At 40.5% G+C, this 25,968-nt stretch overlaps 1 protein-coding gene across 3 annotated transcripts in view; it reads left to right on the top strand.

Moving 5' to 3' along the window:
* LOC101174799 (transcription factor E3) overlaps positions 1 to 23,861 on the top strand; it is a 32,284-nt gene extending 8,423 nt beyond the window's left edge. For 2 of the 3 annotated variants that reach the window (XM_023957123.1, XM_011492597.3), the window contains exons 2-10: positions 4,402 to 4,500; positions 4,592 to 4,654; positions 4,729 to 4,882; positions 5,063 to 5,242; positions 7,809 to 7,914; positions 8,408 to 8,464; positions 8,673 to 8,748; positions 16,548 to 16,695; positions 16,781 to 19,574. In XM_023957123.1, coding sequence (XP_023812891.1) covers positions 4,402 to 4,500; positions 4,592 to 4,654; positions 4,729 to 4,882; positions 5,063 to 5,242; positions 7,809 to 7,914; positions 8,408 to 8,464; positions 8,673 to 8,748; positions 16,548 to 16,695; positions 16,781 to 17,131 — 1,234 coding nt within the window. In that variant the 3' untranslated portion in view covers positions 17,132 to 19,574. Of the gene's footprint in view, positions 1 to 4,401; positions 4,501 to 4,591; positions 4,655 to 4,728; positions 4,883 to 5,062; positions 5,243 to 7,808; positions 7,915 to 8,407; positions 8,465 to 8,672; positions 8,749 to 16,547; positions 16,696 to 16,780; positions 19,575 to 22,959 lie in introns of those variants that run through there. The other variant, XM_023957122.1, reaches the window with a different exon arrangement.
* Positions 23,862 to 25,968: the final 2,107 nt, after the last annotated feature.

Below are 25,968 nucleotides of genomic sequence, written 5' to 3'. Positions count from 1 at the left end.
TCAAAGCAACCGGGCTTGGGACCGGCACAGAAGTAGAGAAGGGAACAGGGAGCAGCCCGGATTCGAACCCTGGTTTCACGGACGGAAGGCGCCGCAAACCAGCACGAGCTAAACCGGCTCCTCTCACCACTGTATATCCATATATATATGATAATATATTACCTTTGGCACACTAAAGAACGATTTATTTTTGTAAGATATTAGTTATTTTAACAGTTACTTTTCTTACTGAGAAGTGAGACAACTTGACTTTAAGGCACTGGCTTCGCCCATTTTATGACGTCATCCTAGAGCCGGCCTCAGCAGCGTGTCTGCTTTTTGCCCAACTAATAAAACAACATCCAAATGTTTTGCAAAGATGGCTGTACGTATTGTTAATATAAACCGTTTAGCGCAGGGGTGTCAAACATACGGCCCGCGAGCCAGAACCGGCACACAAGGAGGTCCGATCAGGCCCGCAGGGTAATGGATTTCATTTTTTTAATTAAATGCAATTCTAGCATTCTCAACTAGGGGGTGCACTGTATTGGTCAGAGTAAAAGACAAGCCCTATCACTGAGACATACCAAACAGCAGACTGTATTAATGCACCATCTGCAGCTTGTTACAACATTGTTTCTACCTCCCAACTACACCCTCATCACCCAAAATATCATTATCAAACAGAGAACAATAGACTGTAGAATTTTCAAAGAAAAATTGACCACGTCCTATTTATTTAAGGAGACGCACGGGAAAACTTTTGTGCGTGGTGTGTTTGCAACAAGTTTCGTTATTTAAGGAATATAATATTCGCCGCCACTACGAGATTCATTAGAGGGAAAAACATGACAGCTTGCAAACAACTAAGAGATAGAAGATCAACAAATCACTGGCGGTTGTGAGAAAATACCAGTCAATTTTCACCCAAAACCGAAAAGTCGGTGAAGCCATGGTTAAAAACCAGCTAACTAATTGCTCGCGAAATAGCATTAGCATCAAAACCGTATTCCGACGGTGACTTTGTTAAAAGATGCATGATGAAGGCAGCTGAACTCCTATGTCCTAAGAAGCGACAAACCTTTGCCAATATTAGCCTGACAAGACAGCCAATTGAAACACAGAGTCAAGTCATTAATTGCATTTTCTGTTGCAATTTATGAGAGCACTGACATCACATTTGACTGTTGCCGAATAATTTTTAGAGTTGGTGCCTACATGACAACAGGCGAGTACATTTTTGGACCTGTCGTTGCTGCACTGGACAGAGTTGAGGTGGACTGGTCCTGTATGGTCAGCCTGGCTACAGACGGCGCACAATCCATGATCGGAAAGAAAGCAGGTGTCGTGACAAAGTTCACAAAGAAAGAGGAGATGGTTTCTGAACATTTCAATGTATTTTGCACCAGGAGGCATTGTGTTGTAAGTCCTTGAAAATGGACCACATCATGGAGGTAGTTGTTCGCACCATAAATTTCCTCCCAGCCAGAGGTCTTAACCATTGTCAGTTTGACCCCCCATCTCAGCGACAGCAGCGTTACCCACAGCCTGCCATACCACACTGAAGTGAGTTGGTGAAGCCAAGGCGCTGTGGTGAGTCATTTCTTTGATCTAGGAGAGGAAATCGCCACAGGACAGGCAGGCTCCGCTGTACCAGGCGGCAGCCATTGGGGCCACGGTTGCTGGACACCGAGACATAGGTCAAGGATGAGGCCAGGGCCGAGAGGGCCCAGGAGCAGCTCACCACGCAGCCGGAGCCTCGTCACCGCAGGCTAGCCCCGGAATACTTTCACTTTAATATTTTTAAAAGTGCTTGAACACAGAAATTTGTCCTTCAAACAGACATTATTAGAAAGCAGCTGTTTTAGTCGTAGCAGTTTCCAAATTATTATGCAAATTATATTTTTCTATGATTTGTCTAAATCCTCAATGCAAATGACAGTCAGGATAATTTTCAAATCACTAACCCTTAGAGCACATATGTCAAACTCAAGGCCCGGGGTCAAATGTGGCCCTCCATGTCATTTATGTGGCCCCCGAGAGCATAAAAGTTTTTGATTCTTTAAAATAAAAAATAAAAATTGGTGTTTATTTATTCATATCTAGGGGGAATCTGACTTGAAATATCAGATTGAGCAACTATACATTAGGACTTAAACACTGTCCATATAATCTAACCTGACAGAATCTAATTGAAAAGGATTTATGCTAAAGTAACAAGCAAACATGTTTTCTATGCAACTGTAATTGTCCCTTTACAAATAAATAAATTAGTTGTTTAATATTTAGGAGTAGTTAAGTTTATTTTTCATTACATGTAGTTGAATGTATAAGTTATATCTGGCCCTTTGAGGACAGCCGCTATGCAGATTTGGCCCTCAGTGAAAATGAGATTGACACCCCTGCCTTAGAGTATATATTAAATGTTATAAATCAAACCTACGGATAACAGTATTTTTTTTTAATTAAAACTTTCCAAGCACTGTTCCACATTATTGCACACAACAGAGTTCCACATCATTTAATAGATTCTGAAGAACTGAAAATGGTAATTTGTTGAACTTGCTGCATTAAGAGGTCATATTGTCTGAAATTAAAAGCTATTTCAATTTGAAATATCATAACAGGTCAAGTTACATTTGACCTGTTAAGACATTTTGCCTGAGGATGCTCCAAAGGTTCTCAGGGCAGGATGGGGGCCACATCATCAGTTTATCTTACTTTTTGCCTATAGCAGCCAATGATGCAGAGGTATTTGTTACAAGGTGGGCAATTGCTCTTGCCACCTCTACTTCTGCTGTTCAGATCAACAGGGAGCAGGGCAAATGACAACCAGGCTTGTCAAAGGGAGAGAGAACAGTTTATTTAGTGAGCAACAACAGAGTCTTAAAAGTCCTTCCACAGTTGGAGTTGGAAGCTCTGACCAGCATGAGGAGTCCATAGTGTATTTAAAAGAACCACATACATGAGGAAAAACAAATTATAAAAGGGAAATCAACAAAAGCTCCATATTAAAAAAATGCAATAACATAACACTACTATTAATAATAATAGTAGTTTCCTGGTAGTCAGACTGTTGCTGCTGTTCAGGTCTGATCGTTGTTGTTTTTGCTGGAGAATCCTGGTTTCCTTCAGTGACATTGAACATGATTGGTGGATCTGCTTCAGCTGATAAAACAGGTTAATGCTGTTTCCAGTTTTAGAAGGAAGATGACTTCTTCACCATTTGCAGTACGTTACTCTGTTTTATGTCAGATTTTAAATAACTGTAATAACTCCACACAGAGTTACAGTCTTTATTGTCATCTAACTATAAAATCAACTTCAAACATGCTGAGCAAACAAGAAGAGATTTACAACAGATTTCCTAATTCTGCTTTCAGGTTATTACATTTTATATTAAATCAGAACAAAAACAGCCTGAAAAGTATTGGGTTTTTATTTATTGTTATTATATTTCATTATTGACTTTAAAGTTGCAGCTCTCATGGGCTTCATCCAGATGAGTAGGGGGACGGCTGGGGGCGCGAGACGAGCCAGAGGTAGGGTCCACAACCAAGTGTAAAAGCAGTAGCAGACACGAAGGACATGGTCAGGTACAGGAGCACAGATGAGCCAGAGGTAAGGTCCACAACCAAGTACAGGAGCATGGAATCTGGAATCATAGAGGGACAATACATGAATCGCACTGCACCAAGCAGAGGTATGCAGAACTGAATGATAAATAAAGTATGAAGAATGGAGGAGAGGAGAAGTAGATGGGTTAAGCTCAGGGTTCAGGTCAGGGCTAGACTTAAAAAAAGGTGTGTGTGTATGGGGGGGGGGGGTCTTGTCAGTAGTCTGTGGGTACAGTCATTGATAGATTGTAGTGCAAGCGGGATCTGGCGGTCCCTCGAAAATATTTGTGTGGTTGCAATGGGATCAGATCATCCCTTGAAGTGTGTGTGGTGCAAGGGTCAGGTCGGGTCTGGGTGAAGATGGGTTAAAATGTAGGCAGGATCTGAGCAGCCTACTAGCAACTAATTGTTATTAAGTTTAACTCAAACAAGTTTATAAAAAGTTAAATAATCCCTGAATACTAACTAGTCTGACAATAAGCCTGTCCAAAGAGGAATGTTTTCAGTCTAACTTTGAATGTAGAAACTGAGTCGGCCTCTCTTACATGAGCTGGGAGTTTATTCCATAAAACAGGGGCTTGGTGGCTAAACGCTCTACCTCCAGCCATACTTTTACTAATTCTAGGAACCACAAGCAGTCCTGCATTTAGTGAGTGAAGTGTTCTGGTTGGGTGGTAAGGCACCTCACTTAGAGTCCTGTGAGCCCACCTTCCATTGCCGACCCAGGCGAGAACAGACAGATGTAGAGCAAAGCTTTGATTAGATAGAGGTCTGACTGCTGATTGGCCGGATGTCTGTGCTTTAGGGTTGAGTCTGGGATTGTGGCTGACATAGAGGTCGAAGATTTTATTCCTGCCGATTGTGACACCTTTTACCAGATCAAGAGTCAGCCCATCGCCATCAGGTAACACTCTCAAGACTAACCTCCTTCCACCTGACTTACAGTGAATGAGCTCTGGTTGAAGTAGTGTGACCTCATTTTGTCTTGTGTTCAGCTCCTCAACTGCACCATCATCTTCATCATCCTCTTCCTTGTTGCAGCCAGTCATGTTGTCCAGGTAAACCAGTAGTCTGAGCTGTCTTTCCTTGTGAGGGCAGGGAGGTTGGAGCTGGTTTTTCTGTCCTCCTGTAGGGTTCTGATGAGGCAGGACCTGATGCGTCAGCAGGTTCTTGAGCAGGAACAGAAGATGGAGGTCCAGCAGCAGCGCTGCAACACTTCCTCCTCACCCATCCCTGTGTCCGTGTTGCCCTGCACACCTGCCCAGGTCCCTCTGGAGGTGCTGAAGGTGAGGAGGTTCCTGGAGCTGCATGGTTATTGAGATGACCAAATACAAAAGGAATAGCTGAAAAGAACAGCAGTTTTAGAAAAACTTTTTTTCCAGCTCCACATATTTTTACATTGCTGTGCTTTCCTGCAGTTCCCATCATGCTGTCTGATTTTCACATCTATCTATGAATCCAAACAGGTGCAGACTCATCTGGAGAACCCTACCAAGTACCACATCCAAGAGGCTCAGAGGCAGCAGGTCCGTCAGTATCTGTCTGCCACCAAGTCGGCCAATCAGAAGCCTGCCCTGCCACTCAGCCATGTCTCTGAGCTGGGCCTCGTCTCCAGACAGCCAATGGAAAGCACCTCAGAGCAAAAGGTAACAAATGCAAACATTCCTGCTCAGCAAAGTAAACTGGAGCAAACATGTCAAAAGAAATGTTCACATTTTATTGAACACAATCTCCTAAATTTGACAGAGGTCCAGTTATTGGAGAGCATCTATGAAGTGATATTTGTGCCACCACATTGATAAAAACAAAAGTCACTGTTATGCAATTGAGATGTTTAATTTTAAAAACAAAACTTTTTAAGCATCAAATTAAAATATTAAATATTTTCTTTCAAAGTCTTTTTCTTTGCTTTCAAAATGCATTTTTGTGTTTGCCACACACATTTTTATATATGTTTTATCTTGCATCTTGCTTTTGAGTTCCCAGTATTTTTTTTAATTATGATTGTGACATTTTTAGTCAAAATGAAAAAACTTTAAGTTTCTGCAGAGAAGCTGAGTTTATCAGAAATTTACCTCTGAGTGTTGGCACAAATTAAGTAAACGTTCATTTTTACACTCTCTCCTGCTAGCCTACTGCCCCTTACAGCCCCAACCTAATATTAACGGTGCAACAAAAATGGTGAGCAATATGGGATCTATCCAGGTTACAGTTTAGATCCAGATTCCAGCTCTGACAAGGAAAACAAGGACGTAGATGGATCTCTTTGTCTGCAAGTGGTTGTATCAAAGTGGAACTCCTCATCAAATAGGCACGTTGCTTCTGGTTTATTGTGCAGAGATCCTTGTATGTAGAACCAGTCAGTCAGAATTAACCAGCTGGCCTTAACCGTTAAGCTACATTCACACCAAACGCAATTCAAACGGCTGAGGCATCCAGTTTCAATGAGATCAGAGGTCCTGCGGCGAGATTTGGGTATCAGGTGCTGCGCATTGGCCTGGCAGCAGCTCGTTTTGATTTTCACGGCGTGATTTGGGCATTGAATCATGTTCAGAATTTAAAAATTGGGACTTTGGCTAGGACGACACGTTGTGTCTAACAATTAGGGACTCGGCTTTGGGCATGTGAAATGTTTATTGACACAATAAGTGGGTGGAGTCCAAATCCAACATGGGGAGAAACTGATAGTTTTCCTCCTGAACTTTATGATATTTTTTATATTTTAATCGAGACAATGGTCTGTCTTGTATTGTTTTTTTACTTGTCTATCTAATCTTATCTATCTTATCTAATTTATGGCTGGCGTTGTAACCAGCTGACATTTATCTTTATTCAGAAATAACTATCTTAGCATCAACCTTTACAAAGACTTAAACAGCTGATCTTTACGTTTAATCAGAGTTAACAAACTGATATTTACATAATCAAAAATACAAGCTGACCTAAACATCTGGCCATCACCAGTTAATCAGCTGATCTTCTGGCAGGTGGAGGATGGCTTTGTAACTACAATCCTGAGTGTGGGCTCTAGTCTGAATAATACTTTCCTGACACATGTGGACTCTGGGCTGCAGCTGCCAAGCACAGTATGTTTACAAATGCACAGAAGCAAAACTGATCCGATGTTGCTTCATTCCAAAAGGAGGAACATCTTCATTATACTAGCTCCTCCCTTTGGGCCAACCTTGACTGAACTGTCAAGACTTACCAATGGTGAGGGCTTTGAGACAGTTCCAGATGGTTTCACATCTGCTTCCATGCATCTTGAGTTGATTGGTTCATCTACAGTTGTGAATTTTGGCATTTTGAGGCTCACTTAGTATCACTTCATATTTCCAGGCTTCCTGTTTTTGTGGGCGGAGCCTCAGCCTTTCTGTGTGAGTGAGGAAGACAATGAACCTCTGGGAGTTTTGCTTTCTTTTTTAAAAGAGATATTTCCCCATTTGTCAACAGTTATCTGGGCATTCGGGAGAAAAGCAACAGAGGTTCTCTGTGTGTGAAATAAAAAACGATGAGAATTATTTTGCTTCTGCCAGACCAAGAAAAGCGCAGGATTAAATCTCGGGTAAAGCAGTTTGAGTGGAGAAGCTTGCGTCTGGATCTTCAGGTTCCACAACTGTTGTGTCTGTAATGGAGTTTTGGTCAGCAGAACAAAGTCAGAGTAATCTGCAGGAGAAATGCTTTTTTTGATAATTCTGTGATTTTATGGTTCGCTATATTTGTGTGATGTTTTTACTGTTTTAGATGCCTTCCTTGTTTTCAGCAACATTTCTGTTGTTTTGTGGACAATTTTTTATTTCATTGCTGTTCCTGATGTTTCAGGTGTATCTGAGGTTTTCTTGATGTGTTTTTTAATCATTTCTAGTGGTCAGGGATGTTCAGAGTGTTTCTCAGATATTTCTTCTTTTGAACTACCTTCCTAATTTTTCATAGGCTTTTTGTAGCTCATTAAATAATTCTAGTTTTCACATCTGTTTTTTCAGACACTTCAGCTGTTTCTCACCATTCCTGTTGTTTCTGAGATGTCATCGATGTTCCTGTTTTTTTCTGAGAAGGCTCTAGTCTTCAGAAATGTTCCTGAATGTTTTTTGGACATGTTAAGTCATTGGTGTGATATTGATTGATTTTCGTAAAGATTCCTTGATGTTTTTGAAGCTTTGCTTTTCAATAGGTGGTGTCAGTGACACATGTCTTCTGTTTGGTCTGTTGCAGCTGCCAGAAAATGTTCAGGATGTGAGTGGAGGACAAGAAGTCCCATCAGCTGCCATTAGCAACAGCTGCCCAGCCAATCTGCACGTCATCAAGAAAGAGCTGAGTGGTAAGAGGCACTATCTGAACTCCAACATGCAACCAATCCCAGAAACTTGCATCAGGTGAACCGTTTTGGTCATTTGATTGATTGGAGCTATAAAACTGCAATGACAGTTTCAGCAGGACAAAATTTTTTGTCTTTGCTAACCTCAAAAATTGTAAATACACTTTGGAACAGTTGCATTATAGAAGCCAAAGAAAGAAGATGAACTGCTGAACCAGAACACGTCCAACCAAAGCTGAGAAAACAGGATAAGAAGTGAATTCAAGAGGACAACTTTGTTTAGTGAAAGTTTGTCCTCTTGTCCATGAAGATTACAACAGGGGGCAGTTTCTATGTGTCCTCTCAGCATCACCTTAGCAAAAACAAACAAAAAGTGTTCCCATGTAGTTTGAAACAGAGTATTCCTGGAATTTCTGCTGGACCTTTTTATTTTTTAGGAAGTCTTCTGAAGGTAAAATAGAAGTCTGCTGACAATTTTTGGTCAATGTTGTTGCAGAGGATGAGGCCAAGGCTTTGATGAAAGACAGACAGAAAAAGAACAATCACAACCTCAGTGAGTATTTCTATGTGGTTCCTCCAGTGCTGTAAATAATCCCCCTGCTGTGCCTCAACAGGAAGGCATAGAGTCGGCTTGGTTGTTCAGATCTAAAAAGCTGTTGATTTGGTGTCTGATTGTGATAGGGCGTCTACATCTCTCAGAAAAGTGATCAAAGTTAAAAAATAAAAAATTATAAACAACCTCCTCTTTGTCGTTGTTTCAGTTGAAAGAAGACGGCGTTTCAACATCAACGACCGGATTAAAGAACTCGGAGTGCTGATCCCTAAATCCTCTGACATGTCAGTAAACTCATACAAATACTACACTCCTGTTACACTGATTTTACACTGCATAACTCTAATACTACACTGATTAGCCAGGGCAGCAGCCATTCAATGTTCTTGAGAACTGGACTGAGTGAGTTAGATATCACCATAATTCTGGCTCCAGCGAATGAAGGCAATTCAGTCGCCATTTTTCCCCGATATGGACACCATAATGTTGAAGCCAGACATTGTCAGTAAGCAGTGATCGGTCCAAATCGGCCTTAGTCAGTGTTTCTATAGAAACCACACTCGTCAATCAGGAGTGAGCTGTTGAAACTCCACCCCCTACCATTTACCACTACCAATATTTTAATGGTTTCAATGTGTTATGTACCAAATGCATAAGTGCTAATATTGATTATTAATGATGTAAAGTCGTTAAAATTGAATTAGTAACAGGTATATCCAGATGTATTCACATGTATATTTAGTTTCCAATAATTTCACCAATAAGTATACTAAGTTTGATATATTGAATTAAACTTTATTTATCTCACAGTGAGAAATTCACTCATCATCCCAGGTCAAAGAAAAAAAGACAAGTAAAACTAGAATTACAGATCACTAGATAGTTGATCATACAAACAAATAAGTAAAAAGATGCATAAATAATTGTACATAATAGGTGCATAATACCTCTGTATAAGTATATTTTTCTGTTGTTTCTCTTTACTTTATTTTTGTTGTGATTGCTTGAAATAAACCATTTCTAAATGGAAAATTCAAATCCAAACTTAAAGGCGGGTTACATAAAATCTGTCAAACTTTTTGAACATTTGACGTTGGGCCCAGCAGGCACCACATACTTTAATTGAGTCATCTGATTGGACAGTGTGACTGGGTTCTTTTTCCAGTAAAAACTAAACGCTGAAAAACAGGATGACCAGGCCAGTACATTTTAAAAAATAAACAATAGAATTTTATTGTTCCCCAAAAAACAAAGAAAGAATCCAACCGTTTCTGGCCTTGTCCCTTAAGCTGCATTCACACCGAACGCGTTTCACGTGGCAGAGGCATCCAGTTTCAATCAGATCAGAGGTTCTGCAGTGCGATTTGGGCATCAAGTGCTGCGCATCGGCCTTGCAGCAGCTCGTTTTGATGTCACGGCGCAATTTGGGCGTTGAATCATGTTCAAGTTTAAAAATGGGAACTTTGGCTAGGACGACACGTTGGTGGTCTGGTCTGGTCTGTCTTGTCTATCTAATCTTATCTATCTTATCTAATTAATCTATGTTGTTTTTCTTTAGTTTATTTTTGTTGCGATTGCTTAAAATAAACCATTTCTAAATCCAAATCCAAACTTAAAGGCAGGTTACATGAAATCTGTCACACTTTTTGAACGTTTGACGTTGGGCCCAGCAGGCACCATATACTTTAAGGCAGTGGTCCCCAACCTTTTTGTCACACTGCGGACCGGTACAACGCAAGACACGTTTACCGTGGACCGGTGGGTTGGGGGGGGGGTTTCAACGCAAGGCACGTTTACCGCTGCCTGTAAAAGGCAGATTTCCCTTTTTTAGCGGGTGCAGTTTCCTCTTTTGTCCCTTCATTGGACCGTTTCCCCTTGTCAGAGCAACTTTCTAAAGAAGTTTGGTTTTTGCTCATTTTGGTTGTTTGGGTTTAATTTTAGCGGGGTGTATCACGTGATGTGTGATTAAGTGTGACGGATGTAACAGAGAGAATCCGGTCAATTTTCAAAATAAAAACGTTTTTTCGAAAAAAAACAATAAAATGTAAATTATTTTTTCTTTCTGTTCGTCCCGGTGCCAAAATTTCCTGCGGCCCGGTACCGGTCCGCGGCCCGGTGGTTGGGGACCACTGCTTTAAGGCATCTGATTGGTCAGTGGAGAGCTTGTTGCCACCACTGCAAGCAAGACTTCTCTCTCTAAACTGGGAAAAGTTCACCCCTTATATTGGCTTAGCCCCTCTCAAAGGCCGCTTACCCACTTATTTCTTTAAAAGAAAGTCCTGCTTTTCAATCTGGAGGATTCCTTAGCATAACCCCAAAACTACACATTTTTTAAAACGGCATTGGAACAAAATAAATGCAGAAAAAATTGGAAAAAACATTGGGGATGATGTCACACAGGAGCGGCTGCTTCATGGATTTCCATGGTAACGGCCCATCGAAAAAAGCGGAAATGGAGCAGCCCGGTGAGCAAAGGAGAAACTCCAGGAATTCCGACGAGTTACACTATGAATTTTACAAATGACACTTAAATTAAGTCCTTTTTTTTCTACATATATAGAGTTCCTCATCATATAATAATTTTTGCTGTTAGGAATTATTTACACAGACGATGGATGTTGGTCTAGTGGCCCTCCTTACACCCGATGAATCCCTCCTCTCAGACCAATAGGGGAAAGGAATGGAAAATGCTCATTCCACTTTTCTTTTTGGGGCTACAGGTTTTTTGGGCTGGACATCCCAAGTTTGGGAAGAAATTTAGCACTGGGTCGTAATATAAAAACAGTTACACTTACTGTGAATGATCTAAATAATCCCATTAAAAGAAAAAAAGTTATTTCAGTGTTAAAGAAAGAAAATGTGCAAATGTGAAAATGCACGTTTAAATTCTGAAAATATTTAGGAAGCAGTAGCACATAAATCCATATATGCTGGGAAAGTTTAGTGCTGATAACCTAAACAGAAGTTATGATAAAAATATTTGTTTGCGTCCCAAATTTCAAAGATTACTTTCTGTACAATAGAGTGATGAAGTTTCTTGTAGACCCTATAGTGTTACATATCAAAGGTGGAGTTTGTAAGAGGCATCTAATTCTGAAATCTCAGCTTGTTGAGACAAACGGCAGATTTTTTTATGAAATTTGTATCAAATTTGTAGAGTGCACATAATCGACCACTTCCTGTTTGGCGGTGGCTTATGCAGGCACCGGCAGGTGTACACCCATTAAACTGCAGATTCTGATAGAAAACCCTTCTGAGTATCTCCAGTTTTAATTTCATGCACGTCAGACGAAGCACAGAGAAAGGACAGGGCAGAATGCGACTAAAACTGTGTTTTTCAATAACTAGGTGGCGCTATTGAGCTCGCCCAAGATTGTCATATCCATGGGTTCAGAATGGAAGCTTCATCAAATTTATTTATTTCAGTGAGATCGGACAAGGAATGTGCACGTGAGAGCAACTTTTGTGTGCATGGGAGACGTCCAACTTTGCCGTTCTGTCACGACCACACCCCCGCGTTGAAAGTTGTGTTTATTTATCAGAGTAAAATGGCTTCAATGGCTTTTCAACAGGTGGACAAAGTTTTGAGGTGTGTCGGCTCATCCCACTTGGAGAAGTGATGCTCCAAGTAAAACATGTCATTTCCTGTTGCCAGCAGGTGGCGCTACACCTGTTCCTGATTGTTCCACTGCAGATGTGTTCAAAGTCAGACTACAATCATGCATATCAATTTTGGAGGAGATAGTTTATGCATGGCTAAGAAATGGCAAATTTTCTTTTCATGTCGTGTTTTCGAAAAGACCTCAAAGTTCGACGTGCCGCCACAGTCACAAACATAAAGAAAAACTCAAAAGCTTCACAATATAAGATCGGATATGTGTCTAGTTTACAAAACCAAAGTTTGGAGTCATTATTCACAAATCTCTAGGGGAAGTTCGTTCTAGAACGAGGCCTGCAAATGACCAAAATACAGCAAAAATGACAAATTGACATCAATATGGCATACTTCCTGTGCAAGTGACAGGTGGGGCTTGAGAGACTTTTTTGTAGGTTTCCATCTGATAAACATGCCCTGAAAAAATCATGTTTGTACATTGAAGCATATGGTGGGGCTTGCGAAAACCAATTTTGTAGATGGTGCTATCAAGCCGTTTTTTTGCACCCATGCCGGTCTCCCATAAAATACGAAATTTTTTCGCGACTTCTGATGCGTGTGCAAAATTTGGTGAGTTTTCGGGTATGTTAAAGGCCTCAAAAATGCGACTCTTTTGTCAGAAGAATAATAATAACGTAGAAGAAGAAGAATAAACCTAACAGAAACAATGGGGTCCTTGCACTACGTGCTCGGGCACTAATGACTTAGAAAAACAGCACAAGCAAAGGCATCCCAAGCTATCCTACAACAAATGAAAACACTAATGACAGAAATAAATGATATTTTCATTGAAGAAATGGGGGGGGGGGGAGACAAGGTTTGTTAAGCAAATGTATCCTGATTCCGGCCCAAAGGCAATGGAATTGTCAGCAAGACGATTAAGATAACAACAAACTAAAAACACAATAACTAGTATAAAAAATCCCAGCACAGACAGATTAACAGATGATCCAGAGTAAGTACTAGATATTTTTGAGAATTTCTACAAAGATTTATATTCAAAGCCCCTACTAGCAAGTGTAGACAATGTAACTAGCTTTCTTGACTGACTTGATCTACCATCTATAGGAGAAGTGCAAAACAATAAGAAATTAAGGCAGAAGAAATGAGATATGCTATTGGAAAACTAAAGACCTGAAAGGCATCAGGTAGTGATGGGTCCCCTTCTGAAATATATAAGCTGTTTAAAAGTGACCTGTCACCTTTACTACTCAGATGCCTTAATTGGACATTAAAGAAAGGAAGTATCCCCGCTTAATGGGAGGAAGCAGTTGTTTCTCTTATCCCCAAGGAAGGGAAGGATACAGAATTATGCCAAAACTTCAGGCCAATTTCTGTTTTGAACATAGACTTTAAAATATATACATCAATACAATGCAAAAGAATTGAACTTTTTGTGTCTGATCTAATAGATGAAGACCAGACAGGTTTTATTAAAGGACACCAGACACAAGACAATATTAGGAAAAGTCTACATATCCTTAAGAATGTGCAATTTACCTTAGAAGGAATAGAGAGAGGCAACAAAAAGCAGATAATTGGCTTTATTTGCAGATGACATAATAATGTTTCTTAAAAAAAACAGACAAAAAGCTTCCTATATTGATGGACTTTTTGAAACAATTTTGTCACTATTTAGGATATAAAATTGTTATAGATAAAACCCAAATTATTACACTAAACTACTCCCCGTCTAAACGGATTAAAGAAACTTACAATTTGAAATGGAAAAGTAATACTATAAGGGGAGGGTTGACATTACCAAATCTCAAAGAAAATTTATAAAAATGTGCTTTGAGCAGCTCTTTAAAAATAACTAATGTCTTTTAAAAATAAATAACCAGATAAAATCATTTAAAAGCCATGTTCTACAGTCTCTGCGGTCCTTAGGTTCTCTGGCAGGCTGTTCCAGAGGCGAGGACCATAATGGGAGAACGAATCCTCACCTTATGTTTTGGTCCTCACCTTAGGGACAGCTAATAGGCCAGCACCAGAGGACCTCAGGGTTCACAAAGGCCCAAGACCATATAAATATATTTTTAAACCATTAAAAGAATCTTAAAATCAATCCTAAAACATACAGCAATTTTAAAATTACCGTAATGTGTTCCCGCCCCCTGGTCTTTGTTAGAACTGGTGTGGCTGAGTTCTGTAATAGTTGTACACCTACATAAATTTTTTTGGGTAAACCAAAGAGCAGTGCACTACAATAACTTAAAATAAAAACACATCAGTACCTCTGTACTTGTGCACAGAGGTACTGATGTGGGATAAAATTCAGCTCAGTAAATTGTTTTGCCTCTCACTTTCCTAGGGACTGCAGGTGGAAATTGGCTAAATTTGTTAAAATCTGGCACAAGAAATCTATTCATGTTTCATATGACCAATGTTCTTTTGTGCATATCCCCTTGTTTTAAATAAATAAACTCCTACAAACCCCTATGTTTCTCATAGAGTGAGAAAGTTTAAAACTCTGAAGTTTTGGTAAAATCATCGCTCTCTTCTTCAAGACCGATAATTAAAACTAGTGGAGAAAAGACAAACTGAAATATCTTTATAGAGGAACTGTGTTTTCAGATATGAATGAATTAGAACTAAATCAGAAGCTTTGATAAGTTCTCTGTTATCCATGACTTGATGTCTAAAATTCAGTTAAAAAGAACATTAATAGGTTGAAAATCTTTAGGAGACACAGCGATGTACAGGTTGTCATTTATTGGTCAGTCAGATGATGAAACCACTTGGATGAGTGCTGAAACATTTCAAGACTGAACTTTAAGATATTTCTGCTTCTTGAACAGGTACGGTACCAGACTGAGCTGGTTAGGATCCTGTCTTTTGGACTGTTGTTGCAGTTTCTAACGGAACTATTTTTTTCAACAACAAATGCTCTCAATTCAATTCAATTCAATTTTATTTGTATAGCCCAAAATCACAACAACAGTCGTCTCGATGGGCTTCGAAGTAAAACATGAAATCAAAAGGATCATGAATACAAAGAGTTCAATAGGAAAATACTAAAATGAACTAACAAACTGACTAAGCTATACTGGCATCCCTGCCCTTAGACCCCCCTTCGCGGTAAGGAAAAACTCCCAAAAAAACAGATTCCGGAAAAAACAAAGAAATCTCAGGGGTGTCCACATGAAGGAGGGATCCTCCCCCAGGACGGACAGGCGATTTACCAGAAATCTTAGAGAAGAATTAACTTATCTAAATCTACAACTACATATATAAAAGTCCAGCAGACGAGCTTCATCCAGCTGTGGTTGGGGGGACAGTCAGGGGTGCGAGTCGAGCCAGAGACAGGAACCACAGCCAGGTGTAGGAGCAGGAGCAGAGACGAGGTACACGGTCAGGTACAGAGCAGAGACGAGCCAGAGATGAGCCAGAGGCAGGATCCACAGCCAGGTGTAGGAGCGGGAGCAAAGGGGAGGTAGACGGTCAGGAACTGGAGCACGGATGAGCCAACAGGAGTCTGGAAGCACTCCCACTCCCCAGGAGGGGAGAGGAAAAGAGGGACAATACATGAATCACTGCACCAAACAGAGGCATGGAGAACTAAATGATGAATAATGATCAATAATAGAGAAGAGAGGAAGGGTAGAAGTAGAAGAGAAAAGAGGACAGAACCCCGAAGCACCATAGTTACCCCAGCTTCAACTTCTAGCAACCCCAAAGTTTCTAACTGTGGAATTGGGGGCTATACTTATGCCATCCAGGGAGACTATCTGAGCAGACAGAGCATTTCTGAGGTTTTTAGGACCAAGTATAATGACCTCAGACCTCTCATAGTCTTTACCCCATCTGCTTCGTTTCATTGCTGCTTAATCATCCTGTTCATCTTTCAACAGATGTACTAGAGTTTTTTGTGTTTTCCTCTGATTCTAACCAGTCACAGCACATGGCCCACATACTGAGTCTGGGTCCACTGATGGTTTCTTATCTTGAATTTAAAGAGTTTTTCTTTCCTCCGTCATATTTTGCTTGGTCAGTCCAGGAGTTACACTAAAAACGTTCCATAAAACCTGTTGGTTGCTGATATTGGCTGCTTTACAATTAGGATCATCTTGGATAACGTGTCCATATTAGAAATGTCTGGACTGAATAGAATGTTAATAGACTTTTAATATGGTTTTTATGATACATCTTTGGTTCTGAATTGGTGGTTTACATAAATTAGAACGAATTGAATATGAAACCACATTTTTTTCTGAGATGGTGACCAATAAAAATCTCTTTTTGCTTTATTAAAAATCTCTTTTCAATAAGGTTCTGAAAAGGCAAGGGATTTCAGATTTGTTGGTGAAATTGCATACACACTCAGATTTTACATAGAAACAAATCAATTCCCAAACGATCAGGGTCAGCCAGCAGAGGCATGATGTCGCTTCTCTAACAAGGCTCTATTTGTTGTTGGTGGCTTAGGGAGGCCAGGTGGAACAAGGGGACCATCTTGAAGGCGTCAGTAGATTACATCCGCAAACTGCAGAAAGACCAGCAGAGAGCGCGAGACTTGGAGGAAAGACAGAAAAAGCTGGAGAGCACCAACCGCTTTCTGCTACTGCGTATTCAGGTGGGGAGGAGGAGGATGCTCAAAGAAAGTATTGTTATTTTGGAGTTGTTGGGGATCACTGTTGCCAAATCTATCTTCATCACAGGAGTTGGAGCAGCAGGCCCGTCAACATGGTCTCTTATCTTCCTCTTCTGTGGACCCCCAGACTTTTCTCTTGTCACCATTCCCTCCCCCCATCTCTTCCTCCTTTTCTCTGACCTCCCTCTCTCTGGGGGAGGATGCCTTGAGCTTTGTAGAGCAGGATGATACTCTTGAGGCCTGCAACGTTTTCTCCCCAGACTTGATGTGTGACCTGGGGCTGACAGAGATGCATGGCCTGCAAGGGTTACTAATGGAGGACATCCAAGGAGGAGTGGCATCTGACCCCCTGGTGGTCTGTGGAGCCTCAAAGACTACCAGTCGGAGTAGCAGCTTTAGCATGGATGAAGACCTTTGATGATGTCATCAGATGGTGCGCGGGTTCAGCTTTAAATTATCTTTTAGACTGGGATAGCAGGTTAGATGCTGTTACCATGGCAAAGTTACTGCTGCAGTATGCTGGCTCATGTTCTGTTACCAGGGCAGCTGCCAGATGTAGTGTATCATCCTATTGAGTCCACCAAGTGTCCACACAAAAACTGAGAATGGAGGTTGGCTTTCTGATGGGATGAATTTAAGAAAGTTAAAACACATAAATACTAAACACAACTGCTTCTGCAGTTGTGTGCTCACCTGTGCAGTGTCGTTAGTGTTGTGCATTAGTCCTATACGAAAGGCTTGGTAAACATACATGAATTATCAGTTATCACTTTATTTTTTTTGGAAAACAGATTACTGCTGCAAACAGGAGATCTGCTATGGAAAATCACTTTTATTCTTGTCTTTTTACTGCAGGCTGGAAACAAACAAAAGGGAAGATAATGGCAGAAACCCAATTATTTCCCTACCCCTACGGCTTCTCCCTATCCCTAACTTTATCCCTCCAAGTAGAGAGATGTGGAAAAAACAGTGTCCCTTCAAATTCGGACGTTACTACCACTCTATGACGGCATTAATAGTTCAGCAGTCATGTATTTTCCAAGCGCTGGCAGCCATGCGCTAACATAGATAACATCAATTTTATACCTTTAAAAAGTCATGCTTAAACGAAAACGTAATACTAATACTTAAATGAAAACCTCTGTGATTCAGAGCACAACCACCTATAGAAATGCTATTTTTCTTCATGCCAGAGCGCCACGTGGATCACCCTACCGGCAGAGGGATAGCCAGCCCTAAGTCACTATGGCTACTCCTTTAAAAAAAAAAAACTTTTGGACACCACTACAGCTCCAAATGGAGCAATGAGGAGGGGCCAGATGGGTATGGAAGCAATTTGGATTACCGAACATATGAGGTTCCATTTGTGCCAGAAATATGTTTTTGTGTCCATTGTCTATGTCTACTGAACGAGTTCATTGAACATTGGTTCATGCGTTATGTTTAAAACTTTGCATTTGTCTTTGTTATTGTCGTTACCCACTGTGGTCTCACTATGTCGTCAGGAAAGTCCTTAGCAACTGTTGCTAGTGACTTTAGCTACGACGTTTCCCATGTCGTGTCGTTAGATCTTGTCGTTTTTCAAATTTTGCCAAAGTCATCAGACATTCTTTTGTACGGCCGTTAAATTGTTTCCTGTACTGCTGCGGAACAAAAAAAGTTTATTAAAGCCGGCGCTAGCGTTAACCATGACAAACACTATTTAAATTTGTTTCAAGTTATTGAGACTTTGGCTTCAATTAAATATGGAGATGAAACTATTATTTAAGTCTTTTAAAAAATAACTGATCTTTATCAAAAATGTTGTCACAAATCGGATGGATAAGCGAGGAGCAGGAAGGCCAAAACCTTTCACTGGATTTTGATCTTTTCTTTTTAATCTGTTATGTATTTATTTGACCATGAGGTTGCGCTCTCGGGACCAGTGTAATGCTCTTTTGTGCGCCTCTTTTCCTCGTTTATCCATCAGAATTGTTTGATAAAGATCAGCTATTTTTCACAAGACTTTTAATTAATACTTTCATCATCAGATTTAATTGAAGCCATACTCTAAATACCTTAAAAATATTTGCAAGTTGCTTCGGGAACGTGAAACCGTTGTATGCATGCACCCCCCCCCTCCCTTCTGGCAATGCACATTTGCAGGAATTTCAATAAAGGTTTTTTTTTTTTTAAACGTGTTTTGTTCCGTGGTAGTACAGGAAACAATTTACCAGCCGTACAAAGGACTTTTCTGACTACTTTGGCAATATTTGAAAATCGACAAGATCTAAGGACACGACACGGAGCAACGACGTAGCTAACAACACTAGCAACAGTTGCTAAGGACTTTCCTGACACAGTAATGAGAAGACATGGGGAAACAACAATAATAAAGACAAATGCAAAGTTTTAAGCATAAAGCTAGCATATACATCAGCAAGTAAATACAAAGTAATAATCAAAGAAGCATGGGCATGCAGAAGATATTGCTTAGTAGTAGACATAGACAATGGACCCAAAACATAGATAGTGGACGCAAAAACATATTTTCATATTTTTGGTACAAATAGAACCTCATACGAACACAGACACACGTAGTCATCAATTTAATTTCTTTATTTAAAACACAAATGAAAATAAACACAAGCGTTTTAAAAATAGACCAACAGTCTATTGGTAGAGAACAATCTGTTCCTTGGGATAGAATCTTCTCTGGTTCAGGTAAAACTGGTTGAACTTGATAATAACTTGTTTTCAGCATCCCACAGTTTTAGTGGAGAACTCTAGATCAATCTAGAGCAGTGTTTTTCAACCTTTTTTGAGCCACGGCACACTTTAACCTTGACAAAAATCCCGCGGCACACCAGCATCCCAAAAAAAAAAAAAAAAAAGCAGAAACTCATAGTCTGTTTTGATCTACACCCCCCCCCCCCCCCCCCCCCGGCAATCTGACGTGCATTTTTGTGATAATTGTGGCAGAAAAAGCAGGAAGTTGCAGATGTTTTTCTAAAAGATGTAATAAAAGTTAAGTTACATACAAACTGTATGTTCGTTGTGTTTTCAAGACGCTGTCCCTTTAACCCAATGCATCATGGGAGATGTAGTGTGAAAACTGCGAGAAAACGGCAGAAAGACTCGCGTCTCTGAGCTTCATGGTTTTGTTCACTTGTTCCACGGTCTGATACCGGATTCTGTGGAAAGTTACACCGCTAAAGACGAGCTTTAGCTGGTGTTTTTGTCGGAACTGACTGAGTTATGAGCTAAATTGGAACAAGGAAGTGGAGACTTTAACCACTTCTGATTGGTCAGACTGATGACATGTGATTAAGCCTTCAAGAATGATTGGTGGAGTCGTGGAGACAGTAAAAGCTGCGGGACTTTTCCTTACACAGTTATAGCTGCAGCTATTTCGCGTTACCGTCATTCTTATCAAAATGTCTTTAATAGAATCAAATAAACACAACGAAAAAAGTATTTTATGATCGTTTATATTCCTAACTACTCAGTGTTTTATCAGGACCTGTTTGGATGAACAAAGAGCTGATTTCCTGGAGATGGTTAATGTTTTTAGATCAGTTAATGAGGGCAATTTTCCACGGCACACTTGACCATCTCCCACGGCACACTAGTGTGCCGCGGCACACTGGTTGAAAAACATTGATCTAGAGAATATGGATTGATCTTAAACCTGCAAGTGGGTCCGTCTTCCAAAGGAAAAGTGCAGTGTTTTTGTCTGGTGAAGACAAAGATGCTGTTTACCGTCCCGTCACATGGTTACTGTAAACAGTTAGATTCTCAGATGGAGAAATGTTTGATGAAACCAAAATTTATTTCAGCCTCTGCTTTAGTTCTCATTCATATCTGAAAACACTCTTCTTCTGTAAAGGGATTTCAGTTTGTTTTTCTCCATGTTTACAAACATACATGTTGTTATGCTGAAGTTTCATCCACATTCAGATTTTATATTGAAATAAACCACTTCCCATAAACTTGTTTTTGATAGATAGATAGATAGATGACTTTATTAATCCCACAATGGGGAAATTTCATTTCTGTGGCAGCAACACAACATTCAGAAATAATCTATATAATATAACATCAATAAAGGACATCACAAATGACATTTATATTAGATAATTAAAAATATTACTAAAATTATTATGAAAAATTATTATCAAAAATGAGATTCTTATTAAATAAAGAAATAAATATTAAATATTAAATAAATACAGCTGCAAAAGTGTATAAAACATGCGGTCTGCAAAACATGTAAACTGTAAAAAAACATTACAAATTTTTTCAAAATACAGAAATAACTAATGAAGTTCACACCAAAAACTTAAACAAACAACTGTTCAGGAACAAAAAACAATTTAAAATTGAAAAACAATTTGGGTGTGTTTTTCAAACAATACCTCCACAATCCTATGCTGCACTTGCTCCAGCTACAGCAAAAGGTATTCTGTTTTTGTGTTTCAGTAAGACATACCAGAAACATCATCTTCGCCACACTACTTGGGCTTCTCACATGGTGCTTGCACTGAAAATATTGTGGGGTGATAACTATTGTTTGTATGGTACAGTTTAACAAAAGTTCCATGCTGCACTTATATTAGGAACGGACAAACAACCCAAGAATGCACACAATGGAGCTCACATTTGATTGAAATCAGATGGACGTCCTCCCACAGCGAGACCTAAGCATCTGCCAACTTGTTGACAGTCTGTGGTGCAACCTGGCGTTGGTGGATGGATCAAGACATGATGTTCCAGATGTGCTCAATTTGATTCAGGTCTGGGGTAGGGGCAGGCCAGTCCATTACATCAAGACCTTTGTCTAGCAGAAACTGCTGACGCACTCCAGCCACATGAGCTCTAACACTGTCTTGCATTAGGAGGAACCCAGCATATAGTCTCACAGGGGCTCTGAGAATCTCATCTCGGTACCTGAAGTTAGTCAGGCTACCTCTGGTTAGCACATGGACAGCTTTGCGGACCTCCAAAGAACTGCAAACTGGCAGGACCAAATTGTTTTCACAGTTGGAAAGATTTGGGCGTCTTTGAGCGCAAATTTGACACACACCCAGATGATGACATCACAGCGTGCAATACCATAAGCGATTTTGGCCCCGTGAGCGGAAAAAAAACTATTTCAAAAGACAGTTACAAAACCAAAACATACGTGTCTGGGATATCCCAAGGAACTTTTGGCAGCCATTTTAAGAATAACTCTGAGAATTGGCGATTTTTGTGTTTTTCGCCAACAGGGGAGAACAACATTTTTGTTTGTGCGATTTTCACGAAATTGCAAACACATGCCACCAATTCAAGTCTTTAAACACCACAGAAGTTTCTTTGACCTTGGGGAAAAGGCCGGCATCTTGAATTTTCAAATAGAAGCTACTTTACTTCCCGCCCTTGCCGTCCCCCTGGGCTGGTGGCTCGTAAAGGTGGGCGGCGACGATGAGAGCAGGTTATTTTAAAAAGCCTGGAAAAATTCAAAGCACTTGGGTAAGACACTGCAAGATTGCCCAACTAGGCATTTCCCCTGAAGAATCCACGGGAGCCTGGAGGAGCTGGAGAAGTTTTTACCCACTGCAGTCTAAACAAGTGATAAGTGAAGATGCTTGTCTTACGAGGTGAGGAGACGAACTCTAATAACAACACATTTTCTTCAAAGGTCACCTGCAGTCATACAAAAATAAACAAAGTGAAATAACACTGTACAATAAAAAAGTGTACTTTAATAATCTACTGAATGAAAATAAAAACAACGTGAAGCAAGTTTTGGAAATATTATATAACGTAATTAAAAATGGTAAAAAAAATGCAAAAGATTACTTTACAAATGAGAAGGGTCAAAGCTCTAACATCTATGAAGCAGGAAGCCGCCTCAATAACTATTTTGTAAACGTGGGTCCAGAGTTGGCAGTGGAAATTCCAAAATGCAAAAGGGTCCCACACTCAATCCTTCTCTCTGATGTGAACCAAAATGAGCCGATATCAATTGTAAATAAATTCAAGAGTAAAAACTCAAAAGATTGTGAGGATATAGATACTGTAAGACAGTGGTGAAAAAGTTCAATATTATCTGTAAACCTCTAACATACAGTCATGGCCAAAGGTTTTGAGGATGAAACAAATATTTGTTTGCTGTAAAACTGTTTTTAGATCTTTGTTTCAGTTGTTTCTGTGCTTTTATTGACAATTACATGACATTTATGCAAAGAGTCAGTATTTGCAGTGTTGGCCCTTCTTTTTCAGAACCTCTCCAGTTCCACTGGACATGCTCTCTATCAACTTCTGGTCCAAGTCCTGACTCATAGTAACCCATTCTTTCAGAATCACTTCTTGGAGTTTGTCAGAATTAGTGGGTTTTTGTTTGTCCACCAGCCTCTTGAGGATTGACCATAAGTTCTCAAATGGATTAAGATCTGAGGATATTCCAGGCCATAGACCCAAAATTTCAATGTTTTGGTCCCAGAGCCACTTAGTTATCACTTTAGCCTTATGGCCCGGTGCTCCATGGTTCTGGAAAATGCATGTTTGTCACCAAAATGTTGTTGGATGGTTGGAAGAAGTCGTTGTTGGAGGGTGTTTTGGTACTATTCTTTATTCATGGTTGTGTTTTGGGGCTGAATTGTGAGTGACCCCCCTCCCCTGGATGGGAAACAACCCCACACATGAATGGTCTCAGGATGCTTTACTGTTGGTGTTAGGAATAATTAGAAATAGAATAGTTAGAAACTCCCTTTTTACTATTATTACATTTACCTATACCTTTTATTACACTAATGGTTTAAACTTAATTCACTGAGCATGTATTACAGCCTAAGACAGCACAACCAAGCTATTGTCCTCACAGTTTCTCCTCATCCTCCCTTTTTACTTTTTGTGTGTTCTGGTGTTTGTGCTCTGGCAAATGTCTGTGGGAACATCAGAGAGATCTGACACTTGAAGCTTTATGACCTTCAAGTATCCAGCCTGCAACACCATAGATCCCCAGACCATCTTTTGAATATGTAAATGTCAGGTATATATACCAAGCCCTGTTCTGAGTATCTTTGTTCAGACCTGGTTCAGACCTTGTGATCCTGTTCCTCTGTCTGTAACCCTGCTTACAAATCTGTGCTGTTTTGTGCAGAGTAAATCTACACCGAAGCTAAGTAACCGTCTCTGAGTCATTATTCATTCATTTCTGTGTGCTGGAAACTGAAAAGGGAACGAACCAACCTAATATTTTTATTAATACAGTCCTTTCTAGAAAATCCAGTTTCCTCACAGTTGGCGTCACACAGGACTGATGGTAGCGCTCACATGTTCTTCTCCGGACAAGCCTTTTTCCAGATTCCCAAACAATCAGAAAGAGGCTTCATGGGAGAATATGACTTTGCCCCAGTCCTCAGCAGTCCATTCACCATACTCTTTGCAGGAGATCAATCTGTCCCTGATGGGGTTTTTTTTGGAGAGAAGTGGCTTCTTTGCTGTATATTTATATATATATATATATATATATATATATATATATATATATATATATATATTACTATTAGTAAGTAGCATTTACTATTTACTAAACAACAATGTACAAATAAACATGTAACTCATGTACAAACATTTACTAATAGTAAATGTTTGTACATGAGTTACATAAGCAGTCTGGCACACTGCTTATTGTAGGCCTCTCACAGGTCCTCGAATTGAGCCGGCAAGCCCTCCATCTCTCCTGTCGCGCTGATCTCTGTGAGGGTGGGGGCCACAATGGACCTCGACGGAGCACAGTTTTCAGACCTTTCAGCAGCCTGAAGAATGGTCACCAGAAATTAGTAGAGGTGACTACTATCCAGCCAAGGCAGATTGAGAAAACAACATCTGTCCCCTGCCTCTTCCCTGGTGGGGGGTACGGGCCCCTTTGCAACGGCGGCCGTGTCCCCGGGGTGCCGGCTTCCTGGGCCCGGCGGTGCTCTCTCCGCGCGGTGGGGGGGTTCACATTACATCTGAGCCGGGGGTGTCTGGTCCCTGGGGGGTGGGTTCTGGTCCTTGCTCCTGGGTGCTGGGCCCCGCCAAATTTCCAACTGTGGCCGAGCCTGGTCGGGCCATATTTACAACACCCCTTGTGGGCCCTCTTTTTTTCCCCGGGGTTCCCCCCTCCTGTTGCTTTATGCTGCTTCATGGTTTTACCCCCCTTCCCCTCCTATTATCACCCCCTACCCCCCCTCTCTCTAACGTCCCTCTCTCTTCTTCCCCTCTTTCCTTTTCCGTCCGGTCCAACACCAAAGATTTTCAGACATGATTGAAATCAATAAAGTTTGGCCTCAATTACAAAAGGGGTTTATTCAGACATACCTTTGGTTTGTCTGAAGATTAATAACCCCTCTTGTTAAAGTAAAATATGTCCAACACAAGAGGCCCTCAGCTCTCATCTGTCTGCCCAGCTGTTGGACAGGACAAGTTAAAAAAAAAAAAAAAAAAAAAAAAAGATTGAGAAAACAACGGGACTCGATGCCTAGGAGGTGGATAGACTCATGATGGTGATCCAGTGAGACACCTGTGAGGTCCTGAGTCAGAAACTGGATCTGCCTTGATCCCGGGGACCATCTGTCTAGTGCTTTGACTGCCACCCGGGCGTCAGAAGTAACCAAAGGGGGAACGTTGTCGACAGGCTGACAGGGGCAACTGAATATCAGAATTGTGTCAAAAAAGCCAAAGCCCAGTATTTTTCGGACTTCACCTCCACAGGGATGCCCGCAGAATTTTCTTTTTAGGGGTGGCCACTGGGTGGGCAGAGCAAAATGCAGGGTGGCCAAGGGATGTCATATCAATTATGCACAACAACAAACATTCACACACTGTGCGGAAAAGTTTGTGCTAATGCTTATAAGAGTTTTTGATCTGCGATGTTCCTAGAAAACAGTATAAATACAATTGTCTTCTAAGATCCTAAATAAAAAGTCTAAATAAATTTTAGTCATTCAAGTTGTGTGTCTGCCACTAAAAATTGGCTTTAAGTTTAGCATAAACCTGCATTTATATAACTGAATCCAGAGTCTGGTGCTCATGTGTAGATTTAATGGTCATAGACAGTGTTATATTGGATTTAACACTAGAAAGTCCAGGATTTTTCACTCCCCCTGCAACGTCCAGAACACAGCCAAATGGCTGGGTGGCTCAAAATGACTAATTCAACAGCCTACAATTAGCCACCTTTCATTTGTAAATGCACCACTAACTACCTGATCATCTGGATGAAGACTGGACAATGTCTGGACAATG

The sequence above is a fragment of the Oryzias latipes genome, chromosome 7 (assembly GCF_002234675.1).
Source record: "Oryzias latipes chromosome 7, ASM223467v1".
Lineage (NCBI taxonomy): Eukaryota > Metazoa > Chordata > Actinopteri > Beloniformes > Adrianichthyidae > Oryzias > Oryzias latipes.
This window is presented reverse-complemented; position numbering and strand designations above follow the sequence as displayed.